The 22,885-nt window shown below is 54.4% G+C and overlaps 1 protein-coding gene and 1 non-coding gene across 16 annotated transcripts in view; one reads left to right on the plus strand and one right to left on the minus strand.

Annotated features, from left to right (window-relative positions):
- Positions 1 to 22,885, plus strand: part of MICAL2 (microtubule associated monooxygenase, calponin and LIM domain containing 2) — a 207,327-nt gene that overhangs the window by 118,485 nt on the left and 65,957 nt on the right. For 6 of the 15 annotated variants that reach the window (XM_036325407.1, XM_036325406.1, XM_036325409.1 and 3 more), the window contains 9 exons: positions 1,821 to 1,970; positions 3,675 to 3,797; positions 4,935 to 5,141; positions 5,367 to 5,468; positions 7,031 to 7,156; positions 15,770 to 15,877; positions 16,939 to 17,125; positions 18,390 to 18,478; positions 20,209 to 20,311. In XM_036325407.1, coding sequence (XP_036181300.1) covers positions 1,821 to 1,970; positions 3,675 to 3,797; positions 4,935 to 5,141; positions 5,367 to 5,468; positions 7,031 to 7,156; positions 15,770 to 15,877; positions 16,939 to 17,125; positions 18,390 to 18,478; positions 20,209 to 20,311 — 1,195 coding nt within the window. Of the gene's footprint in view, positions 1 to 1,820; positions 1,971 to 3,608; positions 3,798 to 4,934; positions 5,142 to 5,366; positions 5,469 to 7,030; positions 7,157 to 15,769; positions 15,878 to 16,938; positions 17,126 to 18,389; positions 18,479 to 20,208; positions 21,788 to 22,885 lie in introns of those variants that run through there. The other 9 variants (XM_036325410.1, XM_036325412.1, XM_036325411.1 and 6 more) reach the window with 9 other exon arrangements.
- Positions 19,612 to 19,735, minus strand: LOC118665563. The gene has a single exon (XR_004970670.1). It is a non-coding gene; the product is annotated as a small nucleolar RNA SNORA28 (small nucleolar RNA).

The following is a 22,885-nucleotide window of genomic DNA, read 5'->3' on the forward strand; positions in this document are numbered from 1 at the left end:
TGTCTCAGGGCCCACCCCGGACCAACTGAGCCCAAACCTGCTTTTGAAGGAGCCCCTGGTGATTCACGTCTGGGAAGTGCTGTCGGCAGGACCCACTGTCCCGGTGACGTTGGCCTTGTACAAACAGTGACCTCTCCGGTGAACTCGCCCGCTCTGCACTCCAGGCTGGGTGGCTGTGCAGCCACACTTCCCACTTTGAAGTGGAGAGTGACTCCGGTTGGTGTTTGTCCAGCACTTCAGGGTGGCTACACAGACAAGGTTTCCCACGGGGCTGCGGTTCTTAGGGGTCTGTTAGAAAAACAACAGACTGTGGCTTGCTGCTTCCCTGGAATCTCTTTATTGTCCTGAGAATGTCTGCCCCAGAGATTTGTTGTCTCCTGGGAAAGCAGACTGCCCACTGGACACACCAGTGCCATTTTCACCCCAAGGCCTGTGGGAGCAGAGCCTATGGGAAGGGGAGACGGACATTCCGTGAACACTGGTAATTTTCCAAGTTTCATTTGTAGCAGATGAGCTAAAGAAGCCTTACATGGAACTCCATTTTAAAACTATGTGTATTTTTATTGATTTCAGAGAGGAAGGGAGAGGGAGAGAAAGAGAAACATCAATGATGAGAGAGGATCACTGATCGGCTGCCTCCTGCAAGCCCTCCACTGGCTACCGAGCCTGAAACCCGGGCATGTGCCCTGACCGGGAATCGAACCATGACCTCCTGGTTCATAGGTTGATGCTCAACCACTGAGCCACGCCTGTTGGGCTGGAACTCCATTTCATAAAATAGCATAATCAAAAGGTCACAGCCCACGTCTCACCCGTCATTAGTCACGCTGGTATCATGTACCCTGGTATAAAGCACCGAGAGGAGCCCTTCACCTCCGGCATCCTTCTCCAAAATCCATAACCCGGCCTAACCATTAGGAAGATCAGAGCATCCGGACTAAGGGACTTTGCACACAGAGCTGACCCATCCCCTTTGAAACTGCCAAAGTCGTAAAAGACAAAGACAGATGGAGAAACTGTACAGAGGGGAGAGAACTAAGGCGAAATCATGACTTAATTCAATGTAGGATCCTGGATTGTATCCTGGAACCAAACAAGGAAGCGTGTGGAAATACTGGCGTAGTCCAAATCGAGTCTGTAGTTCACGGCAGCACGCCGGGGTGGATTCCTTCGTTACGGTGACAGTATCAGGATTGCTCCCGATGTTACCATTACGAGCAGCTGGGTGAAGGCTATGCAGGAACCGTCTGTGCTATCTTTGTCGTTTTTCCATAAATCCAAAATTATTTCACAATTAAACGTTGTTTTTAAATGGTAGCACCAAGAGAGCGGGGCAGGTTGGAGTTGGGAATGGGTGCTGAGGAGGAAGGAGGAAGATGCCCAAAGCCTGTGCCTGATGCACACCCTTCTTGCTCCCTTCACACACACACACCCGCTGTTCACCTCTTGGGAGCCACAGGATGTATTTTGAAAATGATTTTGCTCGCCGCTTCATTATTATATTTGATTTGTGTGTGTGTGTGACAACCATGTGAAATGGGTAATGCTCCCATTTTACAGATGCAGAAACTTTAGGGAAGTTCATTGCCAAGGTCACTGGGCTGGGAAGTGAAAGAGTCAGGATGCAAACCCTAACTCTCGGGCTCCCAAGCCTGGCTGTGCTGTCTTTGGGCATCGCCTGCTGCTTGTGCCTCACTTCCTGAGCCCACGGAGGGTCTCCTTCTTCCGGAAATTAGTCCCCTGTCCTCAGCCCCCAGGCCCCTTCCCTGATATCTGGGTTCTGGGACCCCACCACCAATGCACTGATTTGGACTTTGCAGCGGCCAGCCTTTTCCAGCCGGAGTTTGGGCTCCAGTCAAGAGGGCAGCGTCAGTAAAGAAGGTGGAAATCAGAACAAAGTCAAGTCCATGGCAAGTCAGCTGCTGGCCAAGTTCGAGGAGAGCTCTCGGAACCCTTCGCTCCTGAAGCAGGTGAGTCCCATCACATGCTCACTGGACCGGCCTTCTCGGTGACCAGAACTGAGAAGCTGGCAGAAATGTTCTGGCTAGGGATGAGTTTCAGGTATGCCAGCCATGCCTGGCTCAAGTGAGCCTTCTTCTAGACCAGGAGTCAGCAGAATTTTCTAAAAGGGCCAGGTAGCCAATACTTTAGGCTTCAGGAGCCATCTGATCTCTCTGCAGCTACTCAACTCTGCCATTGTTGCATGGAAGCAGCCGTAGACAATACCTCAACAAATGTGCATGCATGTGTTCCAATAAAACTTTATTTACAAAACAGGCTGCAGGCCCAATTTGGCCAGAGGCCCGCAGTTTGCCACGCCTGTTGTGAATGAGAGAAGAATCCTTTCCCTAGTTTGGTTTTACTTTGCAACCATGACTTGGTTTGCAGCCATTGATGAGATGTACAGTAGGAGGAAGCTTTAGAGCAGCAGTTCTCAACCTGTGGGTCGCAACCCCTTTGTGGGTCGAACGACCCTTTCACAGAGGTCGCCTAAGACCATCGGAAAACACATATATAATTACATATTGTTTTTGTGATGAATCACTATGCTTTAATTATGTTCAATTTGTAACAATGAAAATACATCCTGCATATAAGATATTTACGATTCATAACAGTAGCAAAATTACAGTTATGAAGTAGCAACGAAAATAATTTTATGGTTGGGGGTCACCACAACATGAAGAACTGTATTAAAGGGTCGCGGCATTAGGAAGGTCGAGAACCACTGCTTTAGAGTGTTGGCTGCCTGGGAGAGCACCAAGTCCTTGGTGAGAAGACCCACACAACCAAGGGGAAACTGAGTCACGGGTCTTAGCTCCCTGTGGGCCTGCAGCAATGGGGACCGACTTCCCAAGTGTTGTGGTGCCTCTCCCTACTCCCTCGGGTCAGGTTGGCAAGGCTGAGTGTCTGACCAGGGACTCTGGCTTGGGGTCTGCGCTGCATGGGTCAGTTCGCTCCCCCAAAGGCCTCTGGGAGGCCACTGCCACATTACCAAAGCTTGGGGGTTGGTCTTTCTTTGGAGAATACCTGTCCCATGACAGATGAGGCTCCTCTCAGGAGGAGGGCAGACTCTAGGTTAATTCAGCTTTTAGGTGATCATAGAGGTCCCCTGGCTTTGAGGTGGACCATGCTCCTCCAGACAAACAGACCTTCCCAGGAAGCCAGGCTTTCATAGAAGGGGGTCATGTCCTGAGACTTCCTACTCTATCGTTTTGTCTCAGTTGCCCCTCTGCAGGCTGGGTCCCTCGCAGCCCCCAGTGTTGCTGGAGCTTCTCCCATCAGCTCCCGTCCCCTGGTAGGCGGGAAGCTCTTCCATTTCCAGGAGACTCCGGGGCCGGCCACCCCAGCCTGGCATGGGCACTGGCAGGGCCTGTCCAGTGTCCGGGTCTGAGCCAACAGCAAGGCCTCCCTGAATTCACACCTTGTCCCTGAGGAGGGGACTCTGGGACGTGCTATCCACCTGCGCAGAGAGCCAGGGCTCTGGTTTCCTGCGGGGGCGGGGGGGGGGGGGGGGCTCGCCGGACCTCAGCCCAGGGCACGCTCGCTCTCTCTGTACCTGAAAACTCTCGCTCCCTTCCTCCCTTCCTCCCTTCCTGTCCTCTCAGTCTGACTCGGCCTTTTCTTTCGTGCTTCCTGCGGCTGCTATCTTGGACTCCCCGTCCTCCTCCCAGGAACGCCATGTCTCGGGGGTAGGTAAGCCTGTCCTTCGCTCGTCCTCTGACCCTCCTGCTCACTCTTGTTGTCTCCAGCCAGAAGAGCTCACGGCCAGCCCACCGCCTCCTCTGAAAAGGCAGGTAGGGCTCCTTCCAGTGGATGGGGTCTTGGTGAAGCCAGAGGGGCCCCTGATGCAGAGGGGTGGGCTCAGTCGGCCTCTGCGTGCCCAAGTAGGGCTGATCATAGGTTCTCTGGGAAGGCAGGCACAACATGCGGTCCTTCAGCCAGTCGGGGGTATCGGCTGACCAACCACGGTGCTTCTGGTGCTCTGATTGGGGACACAGACCGCACCACCTGGTCTTCTGTCTGTTTTGTCGGATGCCCCCAGAACACAGCGTTAGCTGCAGACCACGTACATAGGCTGACGTGTAAAGGGATGAGAAAGTGGCAGTGATGGTGGAATGGGCGTAGGTGGCCGCTTGGCTGCACGCCTTGAAGGGGGAAGGCTGGGGTGTGGCTCAGGCCTCCTGGCGCCCGAGGAGACAAGGCCCCTCGTGGTGTGTAGGCGCAGCGGCAGCCCGGCACTGTGGCTTTCCCCGGCCAGCATCTCTGGGTTTGGAATTTGCACAGACTCACTGTTTTGACCACAGCATTCAGAGATGGCTGGTCAGCATGAGACATGTGTGTTGCTTCTGGGCAGTGGAGGCTGAATGAGGTCAATGGGGGTATGAAGCAGAGATGTCGTCTTAGTGTATAAGAATTACCTAAAGAACCATTTTTTTCAATTAAAAAAATGGGTATTTAAAAAAATACCAATATCTGGTGCCCATCCCAAGACCAATTAAATTAGAACCTCCGGAAGTCAGGCCCAGCCTTGGGTAGTTTGTTAAAGGGCCCCGGTGGCTGTGGTGTGCGTCTAGGATTGAGAACATGGGTTGTACAGGTTTTGATTCAGTGGGTCTGGAAGGAGGCCCAATAATCATGTTAAGGAGGATGTCAGATTTATATAATGTTATTAACCAATGTTACCTCAATAAGTTAAGTTAAAAAGGAAATGTAAAAAAATAACAATAAAGAAAGAAAAGGAGAGATCAGGTGATTCTGATGCAGATGGTAGACCATCAGCACCTGAGGTGAGTTTGGAATCTTACTCAAGGTGACACCTGGTGCGCCCTGGGCCCCTGGTCCTCCTGGGGGTCCTCATGTTGGGGGTCCTCATGTTGGGGGCGATGCAAGGGCCCTAGTAGGGAAGGAAGCTTGATTTGTCTTCTCTCCAGCTCCCCTCTGTGGTTGTGACGGGGCATGTGCTCCGAGAGATAAACCAAGTGTCCGCCGTTGGAGAGTGCCTGAGCCGGCCCCGCAGAACCCGAGCCCAGTCTGACCTGCAGCTGGGGGGGCGCGAAGAAAACCCTGCCTGCCAGGGGGCGCTGGCCCTGTCGGGCGTGCTGCGGCGGCTGCAGCTAGTGGAGGAGAAGATTCTCCAGGTGAAAGCCTCGCCCTGGGCCCTGCCTCTTCCCAGGTCCGGGGTGCCCTCTGTTCCCCTTCTTCCTCCGCCTGCCCAGGGTGGGTTCCTTCTCTGCCTGTTCGTGCCCTGTCCCCCGTCCTGTGTGTGGGGAGTGAGACAGGCCTGCCTGACTGCCCCCCACACCCCACAATCCCAGGCTCTGTCACTCTCTCTTTTTCTTTCTCCTTTCTCGCCTTGGCTGCAGAAGAGGGCTCAGAACTTGGCCAACAGGGAATTTCACCAAAAGAACATTAAGGAGAAGGCGGCTCACCTGGCCTCCATGTTTGGCCATGGGGACTTCCCGCAGGTAAACGGGGTTCAGAGCCCCAGGAGCCCGTGAGGCGGCCGCGACTCAGCCTCTGGAGCTCCGTGTCCTCCTTCCCGCTGCTTTTATAGCAGGAGGCACGATTCATCTGTCACGCCACTAAGGAGTTCAAGGTGCTGTCTAAAACAGATGCAAATAAGAACACTCAAAATAGGTAGATAAGTCAGAACAAAGGGGAAACCAAGAGAGAAAAGTGAGCTCAGATCAAAGGCGAACGTTACTGAACAGAAACACGGCCTGTTAGACACAAAGAGGAAAAGCTGCTCAGTTGCAAGAATCACATGACAGCGCCTTTAAGGTGAAAGCAGCCCAGTCGCTCATGATGTTTGGGGGCCTGATGGAGAATCTCCCCGTGGCCTTGATCGGGGAAACACTGAGGAAGAGGTCAGCCCCATGCCGTAACCCAGCCGTGGGCAAACTACGGCCCGCGGGCCGGATCCGGCCCGTTTGAAATGAATAAAACTAAAAAAAAAAAAAAAAACCGTACCCTTTTATGTAATGATGTTTACTTTGAATTTGTATTAGTTCACACAAACACTCCATCCATGCTTTTGTTCCGGCCCTCCGGTCCAGTTTAAGAACCCATTGTGGCCCTCAAGTCAAAAAGTTTGCCCACCCCTGCCGTAACCTGTACTCTGCTCCCCCAAAAGGCGGCGCGGAGCCAAGGAGAATGGCTTTGCCTTAGAATACGAAGCACAGCCCCCGCGAGCCAGGAGCTTATTTAGAAACTTGCAGAAAAGAAGAGCGTGTGCAGGCAAGGAGATGAAAGAATTGATATGAGGTCCCACAGCGCCTGTATGTGCGAGGCGCTCTCTTACAGCAAACCTGATCTCTAGAACATTCCTGTCTGCTGCTCTCACTCAGTCTCCTCCAGACTGAGTCCTCTGCTATTCGGCAGAGTCACTGGCCTGGGAAGGAGGCTTTGCATTTATTTAGCTCAGTGGTTCTCAACCTTCTGGCCCTTTAAATGCAGTTCCTCATGTTGTGGCCCAACCATAAAATTATTTTCGTTGCTACTTCATAACTGTAATGTTGCTACTGTTATGAATCGTCATGCAAATATCTGATCTGCAGGATGGTCTTAGGCGACCCCTGTGAAAGGGTCGTTCGACCCCCAAAGGAGTCGCGACCCATAGGTTGAGAACCACTGATTTAGCTCATGTTTAGATGGCACAGGTGTCTGCAGCTGCAGAGGCCATCTGCCCCGAAGTAGCCCAGGATTCTCCTTTCCTAAGCTTGCACCTGCCACTTTATACCAAGTCCTCGGGACTTCGCTGGTGTCTGTGGCAGACACAGGCAGGAGCAGGATGGACCTACTCCAGCTGTTACAGTGTGACAAGGGAGTTGGAGCAGTTGGAGCAGAAATGTAGCCAGGAGCCAGACAGCCCTGCGGGGCTCCAAAGACAGAGGCCGCTGCTTGGTCCCGAGAGGCGGGCCTGCATGTCCCTTCCCCTCCTCGCATGCGTAGGCAGGGGCTGCACCCAGGCGAGCATACTGTGCCTTCTCCGAGGATAATCACTTTCCTCTGTTTCTGTTCTGTGCAGAATAAACTACTCTCTAAAGGCCTGTCTCCTACTCAGCCTCCGTCTTCTCCCTCCTGCCTTCCATCTCCTGATCCAGCTGCCGCTTCCTCTCCATCGGCTGTTGACTCTGTTTCTCCTGCCAGAAAGGTAGTTGTCCTGAACAATTAGCTCCCCTCACTCCCTGCATGTTCCAAGATGCCTGCTCTGCTCGGCCCGCACAGCCAGCTGAGCTCGGCCTGGCTGAGGTGGAAATCTGCAAGGTACTTTCCAACGGTCCCGGGTTTGGTTCTGGTTTTGTGTTGGACCCAGCAACAGAGCAGAAACAGGCAGCACTCAAAAGCTTGTCTAGCACTGCTTATTCGTCCAGCGAGCTTTAGCTGGATACACACCGTATGCCAGCCACTGTGTCAGGTGCTGAGGAAATGAATAGGAGGCTTCTCTTACTACAGTTTAGATGGCAAAACAGCACATCAGCCTAGAAATAAGTAACTCTTTGCCATATGAAATTGCTCCTATTTGGCTATTTTTGACCTAACAAAATGGCAGTTTTATGTGGTGAACCTAATATAATACTAATCATTAATTCTGTGAGAGGCAGAAAGGGCAAGTTTGCAGGAACTCAGAGGGGAGAGGCCTGGCAGGACTCGCAGGCAGGAGCTTGGGGCTGAGTGTTGAGGGCTATAAGGAGGATTTGCTGAGAGAAGCGAGGGGAGGGTGTTTTAGGAAGGGCCGGGCATGTGCCACGGCAGGCAGACAGGACTTCATGGATGGAGGGTCAGGATTCTGGTGAGACTTGGACGTGGGGATAAAAGTATTCTTAGGGGTGCGGAGAGTGAGTATGAAAGTGAGCCCATTCTTCTCGCGTTAAGGAATTGCATTGGGTCCTCTTCCAAAGAGCCACTGAAGGCTCTTCTCCATGTTCTAGAATCTAGAAGGTAGCAGTGCAGAGGTTGGCTTGGAGGGAGGGAGAAGGAGGTGGGGAGCTACCTCCATTTAAATTGATCATGAAATGCACCGTGAGCAACTGTTAAATGTGGGCTCTGGGCACTTTTCGTGTTTCCCTTTGTCCTCCTGATACCTAATACGCCGAGAACACGCCCAGGCTGGGAGGGAGAGGGCAGCCTCCGGAGAAGCGTGGCCGTGGAATGGATGAGCCTGGAAACAGACACGAGGCCACTCCTTTAGCCGTAGCGCGTGGCAGTGGCTTTGGAGTCTCTTCCCCACAGATTGTGCTCCTCTGAACACATCCAGTCTGTCTAGCGGCCGCCTGCACTGAGCTTGGCCGGCGGGGCTAACTGTCCCCATCAGAGTTACTACTCATTTGCCTCTAGTTGTTAGCTGATGCACAAACCATCCCCCTGCTGCTGCATTAGTGGGAAATTAGGAATTGCCTCATAGTGTAGATGGGGGCTAGGCCCCCTTTCCCTCCACCACTGTGGGAAGAAGGGTGTTGATACCGTCTCTAAGAAAGGAACGAGCAAGGAATCTTATCAGCCCCCCCCCCCCACCTCCCTGCCCCAAGGTCCCCATCATGGTGTGACACATCCCTGGAATGGAGAAACACACTTTCTGTCTTCAAGTCCACTGAAAATAGCCAAGGCTGCCCGGCCAGTGTGGCTCAGTGGTTGAGTGTCAACCTACGAACCAGAGGTCACAGTTCAATTCCCAGTCAGGGTCCATGCCGGGGTTGTGGGCTCGATCCCCAGTGTGGGGTGTGCAGGAGGCAGCCGATCAATGATTCTCTCTTATCATTGATGTTTCTGTCTCTCTCTCTCCCTCTCCTTTCCTCCCTGAAATCAATACAAATATATTTTAAAAAAAGAAGAAGAAAATAGCCAAGGCTGAGATGCCCACCTTTGTCCCAGGTCAGCCTTTGATCAGCTGCTTGACCTTAAGTCTCCTCACCTGTCTGGGCCTCCATTCTGTCATCAGCAAAAGCATGATTCCTGGCTCATGTGATGGTGAGCTGCATGGGTGGAGACTGGCATTTTTGTCACCAGCCTCACCAAAAGGCTTCAGAGCAGCCTTTTTCCCTTCCCTGGGCAGTGCTTCCTGCTGTGGAAAAAGGTCACCGTCACCCTTGACAGGAGGATAAAGGTGAGGGCCCTTGTGCATAGACAGGCAGTGGCTCATGCTCGGGGCTGGGCGGTCGGCCCACGCCTTGCTTGTCTCTGGCCCAGCCCCTCTCTGGCTGGTCCTGGTCAAGGCCCTCTGTTCCCCCTGCTTTTCTTTTGACTTCAGGATGGCCTGGCTTGCTCACTGCCCTGTCAGGGCTGAGGGCAGAGCCACCACACTTCCCAGCTTTCCCTGACGTGGTTTCCCGTAGGTATTAGTTCTCTAGGTGGCGGCAAAAGGCAGCTGCCTGGGTGCATGTGGGGCGTCTGGGTGCGACAGACGCTTCTTGTCAGCGGGATTGTCTCCTGTCTCAGCATCCTCACAGCATCACAGGAGGCCCCGGCCGCCGCTTCCCCAATGGCTCTTTAAACAGCGTCACACCGATGGCACTCAGCGAGTCAGTGAGGAAGCGTTCACTCATTAGACAAGTATTTGTTGAGTGACAGCCTGGTGTGAGCATCTCAGGCTCTTGGGATGCGCATCAGTGAGCAGGAGTTATGTCCCTGCCCTGATGGGACTTGCCGCCTAGTAGGGGGAATAACCAACAATAATATGATACAGAAGTAAGTTATGCCATATGTCAGAAGATAAGATGATACTTCCTATGGAAAATTAGCAGATAGCAGGGACTTGGCGTGTAAGGGGAGGGTAGCAATTTCAATGGGGTAACAGGAGGTTCTTCCTAAGAAGGTGGGAACCGAGCAGAAGCCACGGAACAGAAAACGGGGAGGAGACGAGTGCCTGGGGTCCTGGCCTCAGCCGGAGGTTCTCTCCTCTGCGCCATGCAGGCCCAGTGCGAATGGAGGGAGGGCTGCAAACGGGGTGGACTTTGGGATGGCCAACCCCCAGTCCCCTGGCTACCACCTCTAGAGCTTTCGTTCTTTGTTCCTTTGTTCCTTGTTTCTCCCTGGTTTTTCTTTTTTCTTACCCCATCTCCTAAGCCAGCCTTGGCCATCAAACGATAGTATAACTGGGCTATTTTAATAGCATTCATCTTATGGGCCTTTCACAGAAGTATGGCTGGGAATGATTGGGGAGCTCTCAGAAAGGGCCACCCTGGGACCCCGGGCAAGTCACTTGCCCTCTCTGTGCTTTAGTTTCTCCATTTGCAAAAAGCACCCAGGTTTGCACCTGACACCCACAGAGCCCTCCAACTCTCACCGTAAAGCCATTGTAGGCACTTAGGAGAGAATGTTGCCAGCTGTATGGCCAACTTCCCCCCTCAACTTCCCTCCCTCTCTTACCACGCCCCACCATTGACTTGGCAATGGGCTGTGCACATGCAGAATCCAGCAGAGTGAGGTCTCCTTGTAGAAGAAATGCCTGCCCCTTACAGTAAGTGACAATTCGGGGACAAACAACGTCATTCAGTTGGTGGGGCTCAGGGAACCTCCCTCCTGAGAGCCGGGGGCCTTGTATCTTTTTCCAACAGATTGCAGGCTTCTCTCGTGGCCCAGTGACCCAAGTCTGCCTCCATTCAGGGGAGCTGGGGTAAGGGAAGTGCACGTGGGAACGGACGCTAGTCCTTGGCCACTCCTGGCCGGCCGCCTGTCCCTGCTCCTACCCAAGGCCCCACACTGCAACTCTGTGGATCCGGGAATATCACCTCCTCATGGGAGCAGACTTAGCTGGACTTGCCATGAGGTGCACATGTTACTCACGGGGACAGAAACCTGGGCCACCGACTGCCTTCAGACTACACAAACCCACCCTCTCAGACTAATGTTCTGCCTTAAATTTCAGAGTAATACTGCTGGGTTTTTTTTTTTTTATTTGTTTAGTTTTGGCCTGAAGAGTTTCAGAGAATCTTGAGGGCTTCTCATTTAGGGCCCAGATTCTTGTCTTTCTAGACCAGTGGTTCTCAACCTTCTGGCCCTTTAAATACAGTTCCTCATGTTGTGACCCAACCATAAAATTATTTTTGTTGCTACTTCATAACTGTAATGTTGCTACTGTTATGAATCGTCATGTAAATATCTGATCTGCAGGATGGTCTTAGGTGACCCCTGTGAAAGGGTCGTTCAACCGCCCAAGGGGTCGCGACCCACAGGTTGAGAACCGCTGTTCTAAACCTAGACTATGGAATCACATCCAGTCTTATGCCCTCAGCACCACCAGACTCATCCATCCCATCAAACCAGCCCACCTGCAGCGGGTCAGCCCCCCTCATCCATTAGTTAACTTCTTCATTTCAGAAGGGCGGCCACCGCCCATCAGGTTCTGCCCCGGCTGCTAGCCATGTGCCCTCTGCTGAGCTATTGTTAGGAACAAGGTAGCGCCTGAGTGTTTGCTCAGCTGAGCAAGAGGGATGGCCTCTTGGGGCTGGAGACTGTGGTTAGTCCTCCTGGGTCTGAGAGCAGTGTGCATTGCAAAGGGAGCTTTCTCTCCCCTCCTGGGTGTTTGCTTTAAAACTGGATTTGCAGGGTTTACTCTAGAGCTTTGCATGTTCAAGGGAAACTGGGCAGTCGTGGGAAGCAACCTGCCTTGGTCTCATCTGACACAGGGTAGATCTCAAGGCTGCCTCCAACCTCTCTGTCCCAAGGACACACTGGGCAGCTTGTTGGATGTGTCCTACGTGTAACCCAGCCAGGGCGGTTTTACTGTGTGGCGTGCTGGTGGCAGGGAGGCAGGATGCTGTAGGGAGAAGGATATGGGCTTGGAGTCAGAGCACCGATTCCTGCGTGGCCTGGGACAAGCCAGCGGACCGCTCAGCGCCTCAGTTCCCTAACGTGTAGAGCAGAGATGACAGCGGCTACTCCTCAGGGTCACTGGAATAATACAGTGACCTTGCCTGCGGTAAAAATGCCTGAAGCAGTAAATGTGCTGTTTCCCGAGTGGAGGAGAATTCTAGAAGAAAGCTCACTTACCTAAAATGCATGCTGAGTCCTCTCTGAAGGCAAAGAAGTCACCTTCGGGTTTCCGTTTCCATCCTAGCCACTTGGGAGCAGTGCGGCCTTAGGGAGTTGGAACTCCCAGAGCCTCAGCTGCCCATGGCTGTAAGACCCACCTCGCAGGCCATGAGTGTTAAATGCATGTGATGAAGAGCATGGTGCCGGGCACCAGAGTCAAAGGCACAGATATGGGCTCCCACTAGAGGAGTAGGGGGGGGGGGGGGGCACTGTCATAGCCCCAAAGGCCTGCCTGTGTCTCAGCTCTGAGCATGTGATATCCAGACCCCTTCAGGCAAGGGGGTCTCACCTTGCCCTCCCTTCCCCTTCCCTTCCCCTGGCATGTGGCTGAGGACTCGGGTCCTCCAGCCTGTTCCCTGCTGCTTCCAGGCAGGAACTCCTCAGTGAGGAACGTCCTTGCCCAGCAGGCCCAGGAGAGGTCCTCGGGCCCTGCCTGCAGAAACCTCTCCTCTCGTGGGCCCCCCGCTCTGAGGCCCTGGGAGCGTCCCTCTCACCCAGCCTGACCCGTATGGGCTCTCTGAGGCTCACCGCAGGCAAGGTGGCCACAGGTGGCCCAGCTCTGCAGAGGAGCACAGCCTGGACACCTGGTATTCATGGCTGAGTTTCAGGTCCAAGGTGGGGGGGACATTACCATTGTTTGGAGACAAAAGGGCCCAGGAGCCTGCTTCCTCCTTCGTTCAGCGCTTCCGCTCCGTGCCAGGGGTGTAGAGGTGAATAAGATGGGGCCATGACGTCAGGGAATGCAAACCAGAGGGGAGATAGGCCTGCTGGGAGCAGGTGAGAAAGGCTCCAACAGCCAGCAGCGACCACCCTATTCCGAGCTGGGAGTGATGGGACTGCTTTAGGAATGTCTCCTTGTGGAGATCTATCCATCGTCTGCAGCCTCGGGCGATGGTGCCTGCGGCAGTAATTACATCATCGTTAGAATCTGGGCTGAGAAAAGCCAGCCGCTCATCCTTGGTGAGCCCCTTTGTTCTCACTCGTGCAGAGCCCTGTGCGGGCTGTCCAAGGAGGAGAAACATCCCAGAGCGCAGACATGTGAAGCTGCACCGATGGTGGAGCTTTGGACTCACTAACTTGGCAGATGCCAAGTGCTCTTGGGAGCCCAGTGCCACACGAGGCACAGCCGCTGTCACCGAGTGGGAAGTGGATGCAACTGGGAGGAAGGGGCCTCTGGTCAGGTCGGCCCTCATTCACCCTGACAGCCCCTGGCCAGGTGACTGGACGGTGCCCTGTGCTGGTAGAACCACCCAGCAGGCTCACACTGCACAGATGTGTTTGGGCGACACCCCCAGCAACCGCACAGCCCTCTGCGTGCTTCCTTAATTGCTCCCTAAGTCAGGATTACACGGAAGCTCAGCGATACAAAGTGCTTATTAGCTAAGTGGTTAATGAGGCCTCATTAGGGACGTGTAGCTAAAGCCCCAGAAAGTACAGCTTCGGTCTCTGCTAACTCAGGGGAGTCAGTGACTGCACATGGGTATCCTGGCATCACCATGGTGCTGTTCTGGAGAAGCACACGGTGCCAGTCCCCACGCTGGGCCAGTGGACATGGCCACGCCAGGGCAGTGTGGATGGACAGGGAGGTAAATCTGGCCTTTCCTCTTTATTTTGATACAAAACCAGAAAGTTCTTCATATTCTGCAGCCCCTAGCTGAGGGGCCCGAGTTGGGGACCTGTCAGGGGATGGAGCATCAGGCAAACAGTAGCATGTTGTCCTCAGCCAGTGCACCTGAGCGTTTCTTGAAAGCAGGAGCCAAGGGTCTTGGCATTCGTGACAATTGCAGAGCGTGCGCTAGAAAGCAAAATCCTGACTAATCTCTCCCAGGCTGGGCCAGCGGGGAATGGGCAGACCGGCCTGGCGGCTGCTGCTCCTGAGAGGGGCAGGCTTTGTAAAGTCGAGGGACCAGTCGCCCGCAGCCACATTCTCCACAATCCCTCACAACCACAAACATGGTCTGGGGCAATGGGTCCAATGTTGCTGTTAGGTTGGGGTTCCCTTGGTGAGAAGGAGGGTGAGTGTCACTCCTCCAGCTGGTTTGGCAGCCGCTTCTGCTCATTCCCTTGCAATGCCTGTGCTTTGGCTGGAGCCCGAGGAGTAGGTCTCAGGTTCTGAGCATGGGCATCGCTGCCAGGAGGTGGGGAGCCGGGGGAGCCTGCCGCCCTGTGCTTTGCTGTTGCCCAGAGCAGTCTGAATATAGATTGAGGGCATCCATCACCTACACACAGGTCCCTGCTATGTGCTCCCCCAATGGCCATTGGCCTGTGCCCGAAGGCCTTCAGCCTAAATCGCAGCTCTCTCTGGCCACATCTGCCAGAAAGCTGGATTCGGAGGATGGGGAGGGTCTGAGCCCCCTCCCTGCAGGGTCACGGGGTCAGGAATCTCAGACTGAGCACGTTGGCCGCCCTGCAGAGGAGACTGCGGCGTTCCTGGGCGGCCTTTCTGAGCCGGTGGGGAGAGGGGACCAGCTGCGTGTGCTGGGTGTGTGGATGAGTGTGCCCGGTCTGCTTGTGCTGCCAGCTCCCACCCTTCCTGGCTCCTCCACACACTGGGGTGGTCCAGGCACTCGCAGGCAGCCATGGGCCATCATGCCCACAGGAGCCCAGGCACTCACCACCCTTCAGGCAGTGATCCCTGGGGCCCACATGGAACGGCTGCCTCCCCTACTCTGGGCTGGTCTTGCCTGGCCCTGGCCCTGGGGCCTCTGGGCATGCTGCCTGGAGCCCACAGTGAAGCTCCTCATCCTGAGCCCTCCACCTGCCCCATGAGCCGGCTCCACTCCCAGGCCAGCCCCTGTTTTGACTGTCAGGGTGGACGGTGGTCCTGGCCTGGAGGGGCTCTGGTCAGGCACAGCCATCGCTCCCTGGGGACATGGAGCTGCAGGGCTGGCTGCCGCCAGCCTCCGGAGTGAGAGGAAGACGGGAGGGAGGAGTCAGGTTCATATTGGCCCAGCCCCTGCTAAGCACCAGGCACTTTGCCCCATGTCTCTCAGTTCTTACCACAGATCCATGAGGCAGGCACAATTCTCCCCGTTTTATTCAACTTGAAAGCTGAGCTCAGCAGTGGTGATGCAGGGCCTACCCTTCCTCCAGGTCTGTGGGGGCTCCATGCTCACTGAGCAACAGCGGACAACCCTCCAAGGGGGAGGGTTTCTGTAGGAGGGTAGCTGCAGTTCTGTGTGTCTGTCTGTGAGGTCTCAGTTCCTGAGCTCTTGGTCTCCCTTGCTCAGCTTCTGTGCCTCACAGGCTTTTGGAGGCTCCGGTGACACAGGTGCAAACATGCCTTTGGGTGGAAAGCAGGCCAAGCAGCCGAGTCGTCCCAGCCGCTGAGGAGACAGGCGCGGAGAGGAACCTGGGTGGGGGTGGGAGTCAGGCGACAGGAGCAGCGTCCTGGATCTTCCGTTTATTTGCTAAGTGACCTTGGATAGATCCCTCCTCTCTCTGGACTTGTTCACCCCATCTGTGCACTGAGTAGTAACTCCTGAAGGTCCTGCACCCCCAGTGGGTGTAGTTCTACGAGTCGCCAGGCTCCCCGGGGGTCACAGGGTTCCGTTTCTGTCCTTTGCTCCATCTGCAGGGTGCCTGCGGCCCGCCCCGGCCCGGCCTGCCTGTCGCAGGACACCGGGTGCTGTTTGCATGTGGCGCCCTTTCCCACTTCCAGCCTGTTCCTGGTTTCCTTCTCGGTGCTAACCGGCCTTGCCTTGTCTCTGTCTCCTCTACCTCTGCTCGCGGGTAGCTGACGGTAGGGAAAGTGTCCAGCGGAATAGGGGCTGCAGCCGAAGTCCTGGTCAATCTGTACATGAATGATCACAGACCTAAGGCCCAGGCCACCTCTCCAGACCTGGTAAGAACTCACACCCTCCCCAGCTTCCCCCACAGACTCCGGCCCTGGCCTCCCGGGGAGGGCACCCAGGACCCAGAGAGGAGGGCATGGCCCTCTCCAAGGTGCCCCTTCTTGTGGACAGAGGGGTCGGGAATGGCCGGATCAGAGCAGAGGTAGAGGGAGGCTGCATATCCTTGAAGACAAACCACCTTGGGGGTCGTTTCCCAAGGCCGAGCACCTTCCCTGCTGCCGGGGAGCTCAGCAGAAGGCCCGGCGAGGCCTCCACATGGTCGGACATCCCTTTCTGTCAATGTTTAGTGTCCAAGTAGCCCTTTTGCGTTAGGTTGAGAATTCAGTGGTGGAAAAACATCCCTTTTAATTCTCCCTTTCTCCAAAGGATGGCCACTCACCCATCACCAGAGATTTGAGTTGACAGTCCCTTTTGCTTCCTTTCGGCACATTCCCTAGAATCGCCCAGGGGAACCCCTGCGCTCCCCTCCCCCACCCCCTTGCATTTAGGAGTCCTGCTGGAGCCTGCTGGCTGTGGGGCACAGCCTCTCCCTTTTCTGCAGTTCTCTTGAACAGTTTGGGTTTTTTTTCTCGAACAGTTTTGATGCCACAACTTTCCCTGCCTGACTTAAGTCACTGCAGGGGACAAAAGATGTAGAAAACATTCCTTCAGGGACCGCACTCTATACCCGACAACGCTTAACCCTGGGGCAGGCTCCTGGAGAGGGTGTCACTGGGCAGGCATATCTGTGGAAGATGCCCACACCTAGACCAGGAGACATCACCCCCTCCCGAAACCCGGGCAGCCGGGCTGGGGGACAGGCCCCCCCACCCCCGGGCCTGCCTGTGGCTGGCCAGCCTGGTATACAATGAACAGCAGCCCCTGCAGTTTTGGGGGCTGTGTGGTGAGCGTTTCTTCCCACTCACTCTTTGCTGCAGCATCTGCAGTGACGTGAGCAGCAGACAGGAGCCACGACGTCCCCATGATCATGCTGGAGTTTCTAACAGCCGGGGCCTCGCATTCCACAGCTCCTAACACCCTGCTCTTCTCTCTGATGCCCTGTGCCCCCCAGGAAACAACACGAAAGGCCTTTCCCCTGAACCTGGGCGGCAGCGACACCTGTTACTTCTGCAAGAAGCGTGTGTACGTGATGGAGCGGCTGAGCGCCGAGGGCCACTTCTTCCACAGAGAGTGTTTCCGCTGCAGCGTCTGCGCCACCACCCTGCGCCTGGCCGCCTACGCCTTCGACGGCGACGAAGGTAACCGACCGCCTTCCCCCAGGGACAGCACCGCGGGCTCCTGTCCCTCCGGAGGCTCTGGGACACCCAGCAACTCCCAGGGGGCTCAGTGTCATCGGGAAAGCTGTTCAGGGAGCCTGGGGGTCCTCTGGACAGAGAGGCCACCGGCAGGGGGCAGGGGCTCCTGGGGGAGAGGCAGCACCCACACCTGGTGGGCACTGGCCGTGAGGGCACCTGCCGAGTGCCGCCAGCTCAGTGTACGTTTTCTCGTTCAGACTCACCACCTTCCATCTCCCCTGTGCGGGGGAGACAGGTGCTCAGTAGCACACCACCCATGTAAGGGTTTAAGAGATGACGGCACATGGGTGGGAGTAGTATTTGTAAAGTATGCATTAGGAAAATAATCACAATAGTAACATCCGTTCTGATGAGGAGCTGGTCAGAGGTCACGGAGGAAGGAATTGCACTCATTGGGACGAGGGGTCATTTTCTAATTTTCAGCCTGGGGTATTTGCACTGTCAGGTAGGATGAGAGGCAGCGTAGCACCATGCTGTGACTTGAGACCCTCAAACTCAAGCGCCAGGTTCAAATATAGACTGTGGCACGTACTAGCCCTGTAACCTTGGGCCCGTTCCCTGACCTCCTGGCCTCTCAGTTTCCTCATCTGTAAAATCAGGATAATAATAGTACCTAGCACATGAGGTTGTTGTAAGGGTTAGTGAATTAATCCTCGGGGAGCATTGAGAATAGTGCCTGCTATACTGTGAGTCCTACCAAAGTTTTCCTTGTCGTTATCATTATTCCCGTCACTGTTGTCGCTGATGTAACAGTGAGCAAAGACGGCTTTTCTGGAAAGCGCCCCAGGTCCTGGGCAGTGGCCGGGGGCCCAGTGTGTGTCTCACCCAGGCTTTTCCTCCTCATCTCCGCTGCCATCTGTTCCCAGCCTTTCCCACCCTGGGGTCCCAGAAAGGAAGAGGAGCTAGAAGGAGTGTTGCTGTCCATTTTGCTGCCTCACCACCGGTCCTGGAAAGAGACTTGGCCTTCGTTTGGTTTGGGGATTAGCTGAGGGGTTCAGCCTCATCTCTCTTCCTGGGCCTCGAATCAGTGCCATTTTAAGACCGGACACAGAAACCCCTTCCCGAGAGGGAGCTGCCCTGGGTTTGTTCCCATGACTGGCGTTGTCTGATCTGGACAGTGGCGTGCACTTGGCTCAGGTCCACTGTGGCTCTGGCTTACAGGGGGGAAAGCACACAAAAACCTGTGTGTGTGCGTTTCTTTCTACAGGCAAGTTTTTCTGCAAGCCTCATTTCATTCACTGTAAAGCCAATAGTCAGCAGCGGAAGAGACGGGCAGATCTGAAGCAACAAAGAGAGGTACGTTTTGCCCTGAAACAGGGAAGGGCTCTGGATAGGAGGGGGTTTCAGGGGTTCTGCCGCGTTAGGCCAACATCTCTGGCCCTAGAAGGACTGAGACTCGTAGATGAGGAAGAGGGCTCTGCGCCCTGCTGTGAAGGTCCCTTTGCCTCAGTCTGTTCAGAAGACCTCTGAGGTGTATCCCCCTGTCCTCCTACCCCCCCCCCCCCATGCCAACTCCCAGGTGCACGGCTGTGCTGGCCTCTCGGGAGAAGCCCAGAGAGCTTTCCCGTGTGCCAGGGATGGAGCTATCTGCTCAGCCATGCAAAACTTACCCGTTGTCTCCCCATGGTCGCGGGCCCTGTCTTCTCCCCCCTCCTCCCCCGACAGGACCACAGGGCGCGGTTTGTAGGGGTGCCTAGTAGGGGGCCAACCTTTGCTAGGTTTCCAAGTCCTTTCCCTTGGCCCTGGGATGTCTAGTGCCCCCTCTGGCAGCTCTTAGCAAATACCTCCATGGCTTGAGTCATACCACCGCCAGCCCAGAGCCACCATTGACAGCTGTTTTCTGATTACATGTTAATCTAGGCTCAATGTAGAAAACATGGACAAATAAATTAGATACATAACGAAGGAAGGTTAAAGCACCCATTGCCACTCTGTCCTGAGAAAACCCTGATTTTGTGACAAGCATTTCCTTCCAGACTTCTTCCTCTGTGAATGGATGGTAACTGGTCAGAATCCTACCTCTACAGTTTTATCTTTCTTTTCTCGCTAACACTGTATCAAGAACAGTTTCCCATGACATTACAACTCCTTTAAGAGCATAAAATTGGGTGCCTATAAAACATGGTCAATAATTTATTTAATGACTCCCATATTGTTGAATGTTCATGTTGTTTAATATCTTTACCTTATAAATATTTTTATAGTGAGCATCTTCATACATGCATACTTATCCATATTTCAAATTATTCACTTAGGGCAGGTCATTAGAAATGTGATTGGAGAAATGTGTGTTGTAAAGGATCGTGAGCCCCATGATCAATTGTCCCCCAGGAAAGATGTGCCCATGTTCAGCCCCCCTGGGCAGTGCATGGGCGATGAGATTTGAGGCTGGTTCTGCCAAGTTCTACTATAAGATATAGATATATTACACTGTCTAAGTCTATAAAACCGTTTGTCTCATAGAGAAGAGAGCACCGGAATCGGTTAGACTTGGTTGCTATAGTAAACTCAAATTTTTTAAAATATATTTTTATTGATTTCAGAGAGGAAGGGAGAGGGAGAGAGATAGATAAGAGATCATTGATCGGCTGCCTCCTGCACATCCCACACCAAAGATGGAGCCCACTACCCAGGCATGTGCCCTTGGCCGGAATCCAACCGTGACCTCCTAGTTCATAGGTCGAAGCTCAAGTTCTGTTTTCATTGGCTCTCTTGGTCTGCTATGACCTCCTGGTTCATAGGTCGAAGCTCAAGTTCTGTTTTTATTGGTCTCTTGGTCTGCTATGACCTCCTGGTTCATAAGTCGAAGCTCAAGTTCTGTTTTTATTGGTCTCTTGGTCTGCTATGACCTCCTGGTTCATAGGTCAAAGCGCAAGTTCTGTTTTTATTGGTCTCTTGGTCTGCTATGACCTCCTAGTTCATAGGTCGAAGCTCAAGTTCTGTTTTTATTGGCCTCTTGGTCTGCTTTGCCAGAGGGGTCCCCTGTGAGCATCATGAACTCTCTGCCTCCCTTTGATCTTTCTCAGGAGGAGGGACTGTGGCCGGAGCACGAAGCCCCTCGGCAAGAACCTCCCACGGAAAGCTCTTGTGCGGCTGCTGCCCTGGGCTCCCCAACAGGCAGCCCCCCAGGTATCACCACTTCCTCCTTTAGGAAGGCGCTAAGCTGGCCTCTCAGGCTGCCCTGGAGCCTGCTTAACTGGATTCGGGGACTCCTGCTCGCCCTCGGCCAGCATTTCAGGGACAATGCTTACAACTACTGCTTCACCTATGAGCTCCTGAGCCTCGGGCTGCCCCTCCTGTGGGTGTTCTCCGAGGTCCTGGCTTCCATGTACCGGGAGTCCGAGGAGTCCCTGGAGAGCATCCGCGACTGGGTGCTCGGGCACTTCCCCGGCAAGCTCTCCTGACGGGCACTGCCCCAAGGGCCTCCCCGTTTCCAGGGTAGATGGCCACGTGTTTGCAAAAGCCAAAGAGCTGGCCGCCTGCGCCGGCCTTGTCAGGGTGCTGGGGCCAGTGCGACATGAAGGATGTTTTTTATAGATCTGCATTTCTTTTATACCAAAGCAAGCTGTATTTCTAGGTTTACATTTCAATATTTACCTTTTAATAATCCAAGAACAAGCTTTTTTTTTTTTTTTTTACAATGTGTGTTGAGATTTCGAAACACGGGTTTGAAGTTTATAACTGGTATGACAAACCCCTTCCACACCGTCAGTTGTAGTCAGAGTCATTGCCTGCCACGTGAAAGATCTGGGCTTTTATGTCAACAAAAGTGAGTATGCCATCTCCTGACCAGGGCCTCTCGATTTGTGTACCTGGGTGCCACTTGTCAAGGGGGAGGAAGGGGGAGGGCAATTTTTTGCAACGTGGAAGCATACTCATTTTAGAAGAAAAGAGTAGGAGAACAGAGTAGAATTACGCGTACAAAGCGCATGGCAGTGTGTAGCTGGCTGTTAGATGTCCTCCCTCTGAGGCTGTGTTGCTCCCTTGTTTTGATGTAAAATGGAAGCTTAAAGTTTCCCCCACCTCCCATCCCAAACTACAGCCAAGTGAGAGAGAACCGTGGGGTTTAGCGCAGATTGCTACAAACAAGCATTTTCCCCTCCCACTGCCGAGCACTGCAGCGAAGCCCATTGGCACCTGACCCCGCAGAGCCCCAGGAGCCGACGCCGCTGGCTGCTGAAGGGGCTATGTCAGCAGGCGGCCTGGACCGGAAGCCCCCCGCCCCCGACCCCCGGGGCTCCCTATCAGGTCCCCAGCCCAGGCTGCCGTCTGAGCCAAGGCCTCTCAGGGTCCTTCGTGGTCAGGCTGAGGGAGAATCTGCCCTCTCCTGTCACGTCCTTTGGGACTGAGGGCATCTGTTAGCACCTCAGGGCAATATTTCTGGGCAGCGTGGCCTACCCAGTGAGCACTGCTCGCAGCCATGCTGGCAGCTTAACCACCTGAGCTGGCAGCCCGGCCATGTGCATATTTGGTCAAAGCAATCCGAAACCATTTATTCTTCACACTGTCCTAGGAAAGGAACGCATAAGACCTCCAGAGGAAAGGCCCCTGTGTCTTGACTGGCAGGGAAGGCTGGGAGTGGAAGCTGTTCATTGACTGATGCAAAGAAATATGTCCTATTAGGGGCAAAACCAAGCACTGGCCTACCTGCATTCTTCCCTCTGGGCATCTGGAGGAGGCCTAAGCTCCCCCCACCCCACTCTGCCTGGACATGCACAGCTGCTGGGTCTGGTGGAACAATGGAGAGGCTGACAGAAAAAGGCCTTGGCCCTGCTCAGTGTAGCTAGAGTTGCTGAGCCGGACACATCTCCACGCACTTGTCACCCTAGAGATCTCCTCTAGGCCACGTGGGTTTGGAGCCTGGTGAGGGTTTGGAGCCGGAGCTCCTGAGCACTTGGAGATGGCACATTTCTGCAGGGTGAGGAGGGGGAAGGCATTCCTACAAACACTTCCCTGAAGTCCTTGGGTTAAACAGGGGATGGCTGTGGCCACGCCCGTGGGGACCGACACCTTAGTCCTTGTTGGGCCTGTTCTCAGTACAATGACTTGCATTGTGTTTTCCCCAAATTGTGCTGGGATTGTACTGTTCAGCATGGTGGGAGGAGCCCTCGAGTCATAGTATGTTTGATTCCAGAAAGTAGGCTGTCCAGGCTCAGCTGTGTCACTGTCCCCGTCAGCACAGGGCAGGCTGAGGAGCTCTGTGCAGGCTCCAGGAGCCAGTTAGCATCTCTGAGAAGGTCACGAATGGCCCTAAAGGGACGGGTTTGAATTCCTCTGGTGAGACAGGGTGTGCCTGTCAGAAGCCTGAGATGTTTGTATGCTCTGCGACTTTGAACCTTCCTGGTGGGCAGCACCAAACACACAGTGGATCCCAGGCAGGTGCGGGGGCCGGGGGGGCGGGGGGGCTCTAAACCTCCACAATGGGTTCAAGAGCGACTTTGAGACACTGGAGTAAAACCAGGGCCCAGAGGACATCGGGGCCAGGGATGCAGATTCAAACCACACGTGGCAGCGAAGGGGTGGCTCACCACCAGGAAGGTTCCCCTGTCCGGAGCAAGCCGCAACGCGTGTGGGGACGTGTCCCCGTTTTAAATGATGGCCTTGTTTTCAATTCCCATGCCTCCTCTTGTTGTTGGTTGTTTTCCTCTTCCCCCCAAAACTAAATTCTCGTTTCTGTCTCTCTCTTTCCCACCTTGCACTGTG

This window comes from Myotis myotis, unplaced genomic scaffold, assembly GCF_014108235.1.
Source record: "Myotis myotis isolate mMyoMyo1 unplaced genomic scaffold, mMyoMyo1.p scaffold_m19_p_10, whole genome shotgun sequence".
Taxonomy (NCBI): domain Eukaryota; kingdom Metazoa; phylum Chordata; class Mammalia; order Chiroptera; family Vespertilionidae; genus Myotis; species Myotis myotis.